Source organism: Callithrix jacchus, chromosome 7 (genome assembly GCF_049354715.1).
Source record: "Callithrix jacchus isolate 240 chromosome 7, calJac240_pri, whole genome shotgun sequence".
Lineage (NCBI taxonomy): Eukaryota > Metazoa > Chordata > Mammalia > Primates > Cebidae > Callithrix > Callithrix jacchus.
In genome coordinates, this window is record NC_133508.1 from 104,060,770 (window position 1) to 104,073,988 (window position 13,219).

Consider the following 13,219-nt stretch of genomic DNA (forward strand, 5'->3'; position numbering starts at 1 on the left):
TGACATTTGGGGCCAGATCTGTGTTGGGAACTAATGTGCACTAGGAGGGTGATGGCTGCCTGTACATTGAAAGATATTGAGCAACATCTCTGGTCTCTTCCCGGAGATACCAGTAGCACTTCCCCACCCTCACCTCAATTCCTGACAACTGCAATGTGACAGTTATCTCCAATCATTACCAAATGTTCCTTAATGGGAAAATTCTCCCCTCCCTGCCCACATTGAGAACTACTGTTCTGGAGTCAAAGTTAAGGTGACTTAAATGAATTTGAGAATGAAGGAAGTTAGAAGATGGCTATAGCAATAAAGGTAAAAAATAGGCCCGAACTACTTTAGCAATAGCAGGCTTGGACTGGAAGGGATGGGGCAATAAAATTTAAGTGTCATTTGGATGATAAGGTAGAATAGAGGAGCTCAAGTTTTGGTCTGCATAACGAAGTAGATGATGGAGTCACCAAAGAGATGATCATATTACATGTAACAGAAAACATGGACTCCAAGTTCTTAAAAGCCTATCATGGTGGCTGAATTTTCTGATTCCAAAGTATCTTCAGATTGATAGAGAATACAAGGATGGTTACCAGAGGCTGGGAAAAGTAGTTAGAGGTAGGAGGGTGGTGAGGGGGTGGTGAGAATAGTCAATGGGTACAAAGAAATAGAATGAATGAACAAGATCCAGTATTTGATAGCACAAAAGGGTGACTATAGTCAATAATAATTTAACTGTACACTTTAAAATATCTAAAAGAATATAATTGGATTGTTTGTAACACAAAAGATAAATGCTCGAAGGGACAGATACCCCGTATTCCATGATGTGATTATTACTCACTGCATGTCTGTATCAAAACATCACATGAATCCCATAATATACTTACACTGTACCCACAAAAAATTAAAAATTAAAAACAAAGTGTCTTCAGATTTAAAAAATTAGAAACAGGAGGACTTCATTAACTGCACTCTGATTTGATTTTTAGTAAACATAAAATTTAAGTGACCTTCCTAATCCCCAAATCCTGAGAGTCACCACGTGAATTGAAATGTAGAAGACTATATAGTGGATTAGGTGTCTGTATATGACAGAACAGCAGAAGTGGCCAAACAGGACAAGGGGAGGCACTCAAGTTAAGCACAAAGTTGTAAAGAAAATCTTTCCATAGTTCCTCAGAAATATACACCTTTCATCTATCTGTGGGCAGAACCAGATAAAGATTATAGTATAGCCAACTGGAATGTACTGTTCTACCTTAGGTTAGCAGCTACAACTGTGTTTATTTTTTCACTTACAAAGCACATTATTTTTTTTAAAGCTTTATTGGAGTATAAGTCACATATCATATAATTCACACATTTAAAGTATATAATCCAATAGTTTCTAGTTTGTTCACAGAGTTGTGAGACCATCACCACAACCAATTTTAGAACATTTTCATCACCCTCCAAAAAACTCTATAATTATTAGTACTCATTCCCCATTTTTCCTCCTCACCTATTCTCTTCCCTGCATCCCCTAGCCCAGGTAATAATTTATCTACCTTCTGTCTCGAATAGATTATGCAGAGTATTCATTAACAAGCTAATATTTGGCCTTGTTTTATATCTTAATACACTTCAAGTTTTGGAAATTGCTATGTCCAGTGGCAAATAATAGAGTGAAATAATTACCTTGGGATGAAAAGCAAAACACATTCCAGGAGCCTGTCTAGATAGCAAAGCTTCATCTTTCTTTTCCTTTTCCCCTCCTTTTTTGTTAATGGCAACAGTTCTCTTTAATCGCATCAAATCTGTATTGAAAGAAAAACACAGATAACTTGTTATTTACTACATGAAAGAGCACCACAACTATCTTGTGTGTTTCTCCTGCAAATAATATCAGTTCTGCCAACTTTGGCATGTAATTAGGCTAAAATTAGCACACACCAGAACTAGCTACTTAGAAAAACAATGACCAAGCCCACCTTTTTTCTTATCAGCCAAACCATAATTTGTCACCTTTCACACATGGTTAACTAGAAATTTTTAATTCAGCATGTAACAAGAGAAAGATAACTTGATTTTCCTTTTACCATAACAGTCTAGTCCTTTTCGTATAACCCATTTGGAGATTCTTCCATCTGCTGATATAGAAACTAGGATTTCTCTTTTGTCATCTCCTGTTGTTCCTCGATCTTGTTCTATCCACTGTAGTTGCCACACAGGTCCCAAATGTTTTTGAGATGATTCACTAAAACAGGGAAAAAATACTAAATATATAATCATTATAATAATTCCTTAAGGGCAAATCAAAACCACACAGAGATATCATCTCACACCAGTTAGAATGGCGATCATTAAAAACTCTGGAGACAACAGATGCTAGAGAGGATGTGGAGAAATAGGAATACTCTTACATAGTTAGTGGGAGTGTAAATTAGTTCAACCATTGTGGAAGACAGTGTGGCGATTTCTCAAGGATCTAGAAATAGAAATTCCATTTGACCCAGCAATCCCATTTGACCCATAACCCTGGGAATATACCCAAAGGATTATAAATTGTTCTACTATAAAGACACATGCACATGAATGTTCATTGCAGCCCTGTGTACAATAGCAAAGACCTGGAACAAACCCAAATGCCCATCAATGATAAGACTGGACAAAGAAAATGCGGTACATATACACCATGGAATACTAAGCAGCCATAAGAAACAATGAGATTGTGTCCTTTGTAGGGACTTGGATGAATCCAGAAACCATCATTCTCAGCAAACTGACAAAAGAACAGAAAGCCATAGGCTTTCTCTCACTCATAGGTGGGTGTTGAACAATGAGAACACGTGGACTCAGGGAGAGAAGCATCAGACACTGGGGGCAGTTGGGGGTGGATAGAGGAGAAACAGCAGGGGATGAGAAGGGAGGGGAGGGTGGGGAGGGATAACATGGAGAGAAATGCCAGATATAGTATGCACCTCAAGTAAAATAAATAAATTTAAAAAAATAATAATAATAATTCCTTAAAGGCTTGAGTATAAGTGATAAGGTCAGCTTCCTAGAAGATTATGACCTACTTATACAATCCTTCTATTGTTCAAAATTAACTTTTATTTTAAGTATTTTGAAACATAAAAAAGACAACCACTCTTCTACTTAAAGTCTCTCTTACTTTTTCTGTTTCTTACAAAAGTAAAATTGTACTGGTCTTTAACTATATTAGCTATCATAACAGGAATATGAAAGCAAAAACGTTCTTTTCAGAATATTCTTTTCTTACTCTATTCATTAACTCTTAGTTTAGTTGTGTAAATTCTTTTATTTTAGACACATTAAACATAAGTGTTTTTATCTTTTTAACGTTTTTATGAATTAAGTTGTTAATCATCTAAATCTTATCCAGGTAAACAATTCTTCTTTCTGTATTTCACTCTTCTTCCTACTTTCAAGATTACCCATTGGTTTTACTCTCTCTATGAATTAGAGTTAACAATTTTCTGAAAAATTAGACTCACTTTTCAGATCACAGACTCTTTTCCTATCTGATTAACGTGATGCCCTTTCATTGTACTGACTTCCTTGGTTTTTAAAGACACCCTCCAATGCAATCGACTCTGAACATTCTTAAAATCATACATATCTTTGATTTTTTGGTGAAAATTATGAACCCTCTTTTCAGAAACAAGCACAAAGGGCCGTGCTTACAAAACTGCAAATAATTTGAAAGTTAAGTTCAGGAACCTCTGCTTTAACGGTTATTTCCAGTTCTAGCTAAGTTTACTCAAACAGTTACAAACATGTCCTATTGGTGTCTGGTCTATTACAAAAACTTAGCATCTTTAATATCTTTCACCTCTGACTTTTTGGCTTTCCTCATATAACTCATTTATTCATTCATTGCTCATCAAACACTTACTGGACTCCTGTTACATGTCCAATATTATATGACATGTTGATGACAGAAAGGTATGTAAGATTCAATTCTTGCTCTCAAATAACTTATACCCTCTTGAGTAAGATAGATAGACAGATAAATAGATAGATAGATGCATAATAGATAATAGATCGATGATAGACAAATAGAGAGATAGGATAGATTTACGTATAAATACACATAAATAATTTTTATATATAATGTGATAAGTGCTATGATAAAGGTATGTATTGTTGCACAAAGGAAACGAATGGGAAGATTTCCTGGAAGAAGTAAAACCAAAGCAATAGTTTAAGAATAAGCATAAACTGTCAAGCCAGAGGAAGTTTGTTAGTGAGATGGGAGGAGAAGTAGTTGAAGGAGCTATTAGGGCAGAGCATTCCAGCTGGAGAGATAATATGAGAGATTATCAAATATTTCAAACATAATGGTTTCACTCTCAATAACAACATAAATATTTACTCAAAACTAAATAACATTAGAGTAAATCTTTCTGAAAAGGCATGTATTCTACGTTTATTTTATCCCTGGGTTCTTACCTACTATCCAGAACTGGAACATTAGTGTTGCTCCGTACATTATAAATTGCAATTGTGCCATTGTGGTAGCCAACTGCTAAAAGGTTAGGTGATCCAATTGAAAAATCCACAGCAGTAACTCCATATGGACTCTGATAAATACGTTCTGGCCACTAAATTTTAAAAAATTACATTTTCAACTTGTTTTTGTAGACCACAGTAAGGCAGAATATAATAGTGACTGAGATTTAGTCTGGTAGCAGTGTGTATGTGAGAATAGCCCACATTCAGTTACTTCTGTCTTCCTAATTTCTGGTATAGAAAAGAATAAAACCTCACTTGGTCATTTCCTTTGATACAATGATGAATCCTCAGCACTCAATGGCTTTAAGAAATAAATAGAATGTTGGGCATGATGGCTCACTCCTGCAATCCTAGCTACTAGGGACGCTGAGGTGAGAGGATCATTTGAGACCAGGAGTTTGAGATTAGCCTGGGCACCGTAAGAAGACCCCCATCTCAGAAAGAAAAAGGAAGGAAGGAAGGAAGGAGGGAGGGAGGGAGGGAGGGAGGGAGGGAGGGAGGGAGGGAGGGAGGGAAGGAAGAAACGAAAGTACAGCACAGCCTTCTACAATAATTATATTTTGGCAATCTTTCAGCAGGATTAGTATTACCATCACATGTCTACCTTCTTATGGAAACAAAAAACTAATCATCTAGCATATATTCCTGTCTTCTAGTATTTGTTTTGGATGATTGGGTTATCTAACCTAAAGAATGAACAGAAAAAGTTCCAAAACTCCCAAGGTACTCTTTTCTACAACCCCATGAAGAGTTTGTTTTGTTTTAACGTGTAATTTAAATCCTTTCCTGTTTTTAACCACCTACATAAAAAAGAAGACAAACTACTGGTGATGAATCCAGTGTCAATCCCTCCACATTTAAAATTGCTTCTTCCGTTCTTTTATGCTATATAAACCCAGATTTATATGAGATACAGCTAAGTTTATTCAAACACTGTTACAGATGTTACAGAGTAGAGCTATTTATAAAAATTTTAGTCATTTTTATATGCTCTTTTCGCCCTTCTCTAACTTTTCCACTTTGCATTTCAGTTGTGAATTAAAACTAAATGTAAAACTTTAAAGTAACAGATTGACTAGGGCTATTTAGCAAAAATACTGCTATAATTCTTATTCATTCTCTTTGAAAAATGTATGATAGTAAGAAGGTCATATTAATTTATTTTATAACTATTGAGAATAACAGGTGATAAGGAGGTATTCATATATTAAGAAACAAGCAAATATTTTTAAAAACATAATTTTCAAAAGATTTTCATTTACAGATTCATTTTTTGTTATAATTAGCTGTGAAAATCAATAATGGTTAAACTCTGCATCATCACATATAACAGCATATAGTACATGGTCAATAAATATTTACTAAATGAATTAATAAATGAATTATCTTTACCCTATGTCAACAAGAATAAACTTTGCTATGAAGCCAAAAAAAAGTCTCGATTGATAAAATTTTCTAGACTTTAATTATTACATGTATTTATATACTTTATGAGAATTTTGTCAACAGTTAACCAAATAAAAATGCTTCTTATTCTTGTCTGGCTTACCATGGGATTCTTTATTGACCAACAGCAAGCCAATCCTCTTTTTTGCTCTTTAAATCCAAAGTGCCCATACCCAACAGCCAAGAGATCCTGAAAATCAAAAAAATATATTTAAAAATAAGAGAAGAGAGCATAAAAATATTGGTAAATGTATAAAGATATATATGAATAAGCTGTGTTAAAAATAGTAGTAAGACATTTCAACTAAGAGGGAAAAATGCCAGTGTAGCATCTGTTTATGTTCTATACCTCCATATTTCTAAACAAAATAATTAATCAGTATAGCCGGGCGCGGTGGCTCACGCCTGTAATCCCAGCACTTTGGGAGGCCAAGGTGGGTGGATCACGAGGTCAAGAGATCGAGACCATCCTGGTCAACATGGTGAAACCCCGTCTCTACTAAAGATACAAAAAATTAGCTGGGCATGGTGGCGCGTGCCTGTAATCCCAGCTACACGGGAGGCTGAGGCAGGAGAATTGCCTGAACCCAGGAGGCGGAGGTTGCAGTGAGCCAAGATCACGCCATTGCACTCCAGCCTAGGTAACAACAGCGAAACTCCATTTCAAAAAAATAAAAAAAAAAGAAAAGAAATTAATCAGTATAATGCTTCTTATTTGCAGACTAAAAGATAAGCACCTAAAAATAACCAATTGCTAACAAGTTCTTTTACATATTGAGGTAGTGTTCTGAGATTGTATTAACAGATTATAATATCTTTTGAGTTATTAAGGATGAGCTAATTATTTCAAATGTAAAATGAAGGACACTTAAGTTGAAAGTAGGTGCCATAGACTGAATTGCGTCTTCTTAAAATTCATATGTTGAAGGGCTAACCTCCAATATGAATGTATGTGGAGATAAAGGTTTTAGGAGTAATTTGAGGTTAAATGAGGTAATAAGGATGGAGTCCTAATGTGACAGGATTGGTGACTTTATAAAAAGAGAAAAATACACCAGAGGTCTCTCTCTGCCATGTGAGGACACAGTGAAAAGGCAGTCACTGCAAGCCAAGAAGAGAGCTCTCACCAGAAACTGAATCAGTAGCCCTCGGATCTTAGATTTTCCAGCCTCCAGATTTATGAGAAAATAAATTTCTGTTGTTTAAACCACACAGTCTGTAATATTTTGTTATGGCAGCATGAGCTGCCTAATACAGGAGGTCATTTCAAGAACTGCATATGTAAATACAAATAGGCGAAAGTTTAGTAACTGAACAAATCCCCTCTGCTTTGTAACCAGAATACATTTAATTTTACAATATTAGATTTTCTTATCATCACCTTACTTTCAGGCCAACATAATCTCTCCACAATACCCTCCATCTTAAAAACAGTCTTCACTACTACCCTTTTCACCCTGACAAAAAAAAAATCCCTATTTATCTCTTCTAGACTCTGCAGAGGCATTACTTTCTCTAAGAAACATTCAAGAGCTTCTCATATGTGTTCCCATAGCACTGTTTATTTTCCTAATCATAGCACATTGAAAATTATTATATAGACAGGGTCTATGTATAACTTCATTAATACTGTATCTCTAGTGCCTTAACAGTGTGCCAGGCACAGAGTTAATATTCAATAAATATTGATACAATGAATTAATAAATAGTATAGATTCCATCTGTAATATGTTTATATTTAGCTTCATTCAAAATTATTTAAATGAATCTCCATAGCAATGCATTAATTTTTAAAATGCTAGTATATTCAGTTTCTAAAAATGTTTCACATGTCTTTATTACTGATTTATTGAATCCTATTTACAGGCCAGGTTGGTAGCTCACACTCATAATCCCAGAACTTTGGGAGGCCAAGGTGGGAGGATCATTAGAAACCAGGAGTACAAGACCAGCTTCAGCAACAAAACAAGACCCCATTTCTCCAAAAAATTAATTAATTAATTAATTAAAATTAATTCCACTAATCAGCAAGATAGTCCCAAATATAGTTTTATAAAGACAAATTCATAATAAAAGTACTTTATTTTGTTAGAAAATAATACACATAATGTGTTATTAAAGTTTCAATAAACATGATTATAGAATTTCTGTTTTTTAATAACTATGACAACTGTCATGTTTGCTCATAGCACCTGATAAGATGTGGAAATAAAATAGTAAGGCTAATTCTTAACCATACAAACTACAATATAATTTAAATAAATTGGTTTTGACTGCTTCAACAATACGCTAAATATGTATTCCGAAGATCCTGCCATTACCTGAAAAATTTTTGGAATTGTTAACTGGGAAATACCTTCAGAATCAGTTTATAAACCCCAGAAGAAAATTATTCTCATTATTCTATAATTATTTCTTTTTTGCAAGCAAACATATAATTCTCCAACTTGACAATTCATCTTATTTGCCTCAAGATGACTTTTGTCAGTAGCTAAGAGCAAGAACTGTGGAGCCAGAGGTCTACATTTGAATTCTGGCTGTTTCACCTACTAGTTGTGTAACTTTGGGCAAATTATTTATGCTTTTGTGCTTCTGTTTCCTCTCAACATAATGAGAAAAATAAAAGTATCTATTTCATAGGGTTGATGTGTTAGTACAGTTAAAACACAATAGAGCCTGCTACATACTAAGTGCTATTTAAGCACTTGCTAATATCAGTGGCAACAGTATTTTAAGGAATCTCGAAATTGTTTTGCACACTTGTAGGATCACTAGATTAAGTATACACTTCCAAGTATAACTATTTTGAGGTTAATACAAATTTGGGCACAAATGAGTTTTGGTGTACGTTAAAATAAATCAACCAATCTTCTAGTTTAGTTCTTCATATCTAACATGAATTCAGAGAATGCCATGTCTCAGACAGATCCCCTAAAATAAAAATGGTAACGTTTTGCATATTAAATGTTTACTACATTAAAAGAGAAAAACATTATTATAACTATTTGCCTTCCCCCCCCCCGCCTTTTTTTTTTTTTTTTTTTTTTTTTTTGAGATGGAGTTTCGCTGTTGTTACCCAGACTGGAGCGCAATGGCGCGATCTCCGCTCACCGCAAACTCCGCCTCCTGGGTTCAAGCAATTCTCCTGCCTCCGCCTCCCGAGTAGCTGGGACTACAGGCGCGCACCACCATGCCCAGCTAATTTTTGTATTTTTAGTAGAGACAGGGTTTCACCTTGTTGACCAGGATGAACAAGGATCTCGATCTCTTGACCTCGTGATCCACCCGCCTTGGCCTCCCAAAGTGCTGGGATTATAGGCGTGAGCCACCGCGCCCGGCCATCTAAATTCCTTACCCCATATCTAAGGAAAACAATTCTTCATTATTTGAACTTGATAATTTCCCTTCAATGCTAGAAACAGAATTGTTCAAATGTTTGATAACTTACTGGATTTGTTTTATTCCAGGCAAGGCTGCTCACATTGAGGCCTTTGGTTAATTCACAGGAAAAAGACCAAAGTCGTTCCAAGTTGGGTGGTATTGTTGATTCTTCTGCAACTATTTCTATTTCTTCTTCCTCTTCCTTCTTAGGTTCTTCCTCTACCTCTTCATGTTTTGCATTTTCTAAAAAGTCTTCAGGCTCTTCAGGTTCAGGTTCTAAAGTTTAATCAAATAAAGATATCATTGTCCTCTACATCTAAAGGGACCTGCCAAAAGCTTCAAACAGCATATCTACCTACCACCAACACTTCAAGCACCAACAGATCTGCTGGATCATCTGGTGCAAGTGGCAGGGCACTGTGAAGGGCAGCCTGGACCTATGGCAGAGTCTTCTGCCATTCTGAGTTTCTACGCAAAGCCAGCAGCTTTTCTGTTTACGTAGTAAATGGGCCAGTGTAGTACATCCAAATGATAAATATGTTGTCTCTAACAGTAAAGAGACTCGCTAAGCATTGTGCTTCCTTTTTGGTTGTAAAAGGTGCCAGGTATAACAACTAATCCTTCATGTTAGAAGATATAGATGAACATATCCCATACCACACACAGGATACCTAGAAACTTCACTCAGGTAGAAGTCCCCTGAATTTTTGTCAGATTTACTTCCTACTCTCTGACAGGCAAATGTCTTATTAAAGTCTACTTCCTGTTTACTAAGTTCAATCAGCCTATCATCCATTTAATGTACTAGTGTGTCATCTTGCTGAAGGGAAAGAGGCCTGCAGACTAAATTATGACACAGGGCTGAAGAACTGATATACTCCCGAAGTAGGACAGTGAATGAATATTGCTGGCCCCACCAGCTAAAAGCAAATGGCTTCTGGTTGTTTTCTACCAACAGACATTGCAGAGGGAAAAAAAGCATTTGCCTTGTTAATAGCTATGCACCAGGTACAAGGGAGATGTCTTAATTCCCTTAACAAACCTCATATGGAACAACAGTTGCAATCAGAGTCACCACCTGATAATCATCATCATCATCATCATCATCATCATCCACTGTCATTCTCCAAGATCCACCTGTTTTTAAATTTATTTATTTATTTTTAATTTTTAGAGATGGGGGAGTTTTACTGTATTGCCCAGGCTGGTCTCCAACTCCTGGCCTCAAGCAATCCTCCTGCCTCGGTTTCCCAAACTGCTGGGATTACAGACATGAGTCACTGCATTTGGTCAAGATCCGTCTGTTTTCCACACATGTCACATATGTGAGTTGAATGAGAAATGTGGTGGGTATCAACATCCCTGCATATTTCAAGTCCTTGACAGTGGCACTAATCTCTGAAGTCCCTCCAGGAATGTGCTATTGCTTCTGCTTTACTAACATAATCACTCAGAGTCCGTAGTTTACATTAGGGTTCACTCTTGGTATTATATATTCTATAGGTTTTGACAAACATATAATGACATGTATCTGCCATTATAGTACCATACAGAATAGTTTCATTGCCCTAAAGATCTTCTTTGTTTATCCCTCTCTGGTCCCTTGTTCCTGGAAACCACTGATCATTTGACTGTCTCCATATTTTGCCTTTTCCCAAATAGCTGGAACCACACAGTACGTGGCCTTTCAAATTTGCATCATTTGCAGAGTAATATGCATTCAAATTTCCTCCAGGTCTGTTTCTGGCTTGATAACTTAGTGACAAATAATACCCCATTGTCTGAATGTATCATAGTTTATTTATCCATTCACCTACTGAAAACCCTTCACCTAGATGAAGGGCATCTTGATTGCTTTATAAGTTTGGGCAATTATGAGTAAAACTGCTATAAATACCCATGAGCAGTTTTGGTGTGGACTCAATTTTCAGTTCATTTAGTTAATTGTCAGGAGTGAGTGATTACTAAATTGTATGGTAAGAGTATGTTTAGGTTTGTGTGGGGGGGGCGGTTTGAGACAGAGTCTCTCTTGCCCAGGTTAGAGTGCAGTGGCACCATCTTGACTCACTGCAACCTCCACCTCCTGGGTTCAGGTAATTCTTGTGCCTCAGCCTCCTGAGTATCTGAAACTACAGGCACCCGCCACCATGGCCAGCTAATTTTTAGTAGACGGGGTTTCACTATGTTGGTCAGGCTGGTCTCGAACTCAAGTGGTCTGCCCACTTCAGCCTCCCAAAGTGCTGGGAACCATCATGGTGAATCATCATGCCCCGACAAGAGTATGTTTAGTTTTATAAGAAACTGCCAAATTATCTTCCAAAGTGGATATACCATTGTGCATTCTCATCAGCATGAATGAGACTTCTTGCTGCTCCACATCTCCACCAGCTTTGAGTCCAGTCAGTGTTTTGGATTTGCCCATTCGAATAGGTTGTAGTGATACCTCACTGTTGTTTTAATTTGCAATTCCCTAATGAAAGATGATGTTGAAAGGTCAGGTGTGATGGCTTATACCTGTAATCCCAGCACTTTGGAAGGCCAAGGTGGGAGGATAACTTGAGTTCAGAAATTGAAGACCAAACTGGGCAACAAAGCAAGACCTCATGTCTACAATTTTTTTTGATTAGCTGGGTGTGGTGGTGCAAACCTGTGGTCTTAGCTACCCAGGAGGCTGAGGCAGGAGGACTGCTTGAGCCAGGGAAGCTGAGGCTACAGTGAGCCATGATTATGCCACTGCACTCCAGCCTGGAGCAAGACACTGTTTCAGTAAAAAAAAAAAAGGAGGAGGAGGAGGAAGAAGATGAAGAGGAAGAAGAAGAAGCAGAATAAGAAGTAGAAGGAGAAGGAGGAGGAGAAGAAAGAAAGAAAGAAGAGAAAAGAAAAGAAGATGAAGAAGAAGGAGGAGGAGGAGGAAGAGGAGAAGAGGAAGAAGAAGAAATAACATGATGTTGAGTATCTCTTTGTATGCTACTTTGCCGTGTATATATTTTCTTCAGTGAGGTACCTTCATGTCTTTTACCCATTTGTCAATCATGTTGCTTGTTTTCTTATTGTTGGGTTTTAAAAGTTCCTTGCATATTTTGGATCACAGTAATTTATAAGAAATGTCTTTTGAAAATATTGTCTTCAGTTTGTGACTGGTATTCTTATTCTCTTGACAGTGTCTTTTGCAGAGCGGAAGTTTTTAATTTTAATGAGGCCTAGCTTATCAATTATATCTCTCAATGGATCATGCCTTTGGTGTTGTATTTTAAAAGTCATTGTAAGACCCAAGGTCATCTAGTGTTTCTCCTATGTTATCTTCTAGGAGTTTTATAGTTTTAAATTTTACATTTAGGTTTATGATCTATTTGAGTTAATCTTTGTGAGAGGTATAAAGCCTATGTCTAGGTTCATATTTAGTACCATTTGTTGAAAGACTCTCTTTTTCCTGTTGTATAGCCTTTCTTCTTTTGTCAAAGATCAGTTGACTATACCTCAGCAGATCTCTTACTAGGCTATTCTGTTCTATTCTCTATTTTTGTCTGTTCTCTTGCCAATACCATGCTGTCTTGACCACAGTAGCTTTATACTAAGTCTTGAAATATTAAATACCTGTATTAGACAAGAAAAAAATGTGAAATCAATGATCCAACTTTCCATTTTAAGCAACTAGAAAAGCAGCCAGGCACAGTGGCTCATGTCTATAATCCCAGATTCGGAAAAAAAACTCTTATTTAAAATGGTGCTGAAACAACTGGAGATTCATAAAGAAAAAAAAACTTTAAACCTTACCTTTATCCATTCATAAAAAATTAATTCAAAACAGATATGATAGATATGTTAATGTACTTCACTATAATGACCTTTTTACTATATATATTTATCATATAACATCATGGTG

At 36.3% G+C, this 13,219-nt stretch overlaps 1 protein-coding gene across 8 annotated transcripts in view; it reads right to left on the reverse strand.

Annotated features, from left to right (window-relative positions):
• DNAI4 (dynein axonemal intermediate chain 4) overlaps positions 1-13,219 on the reverse strand; it is a 90,993-nt gene that overhangs the window by 14,459 nt on the left and 63,315 nt on the right. For all 8 annotated transcript variants that reach the window (XM_078332185.1, XM_078332184.1, XM_078332181.1 and 5 more), the window contains 5 exons: positions 9,404-9,612; positions 6,059-6,145; positions 4,447-4,598; positions 2,070-2,227; positions 1,669-1,787 (listed from right to left, as the gene is read on the reverse strand). In XM_078332185.1, coding sequence (XP_078188311.1) covers positions 1,669-1,787; positions 2,070-2,227; positions 4,447-4,598; positions 6,059-6,145; positions 9,404-9,612 — 725 coding nt within the window. The remainder of the gene's footprint in view (positions 1-1,668; positions 1,788-2,069; positions 2,228-4,446; positions 4,599-6,058; positions 6,146-9,403; positions 9,613-13,219) is intronic.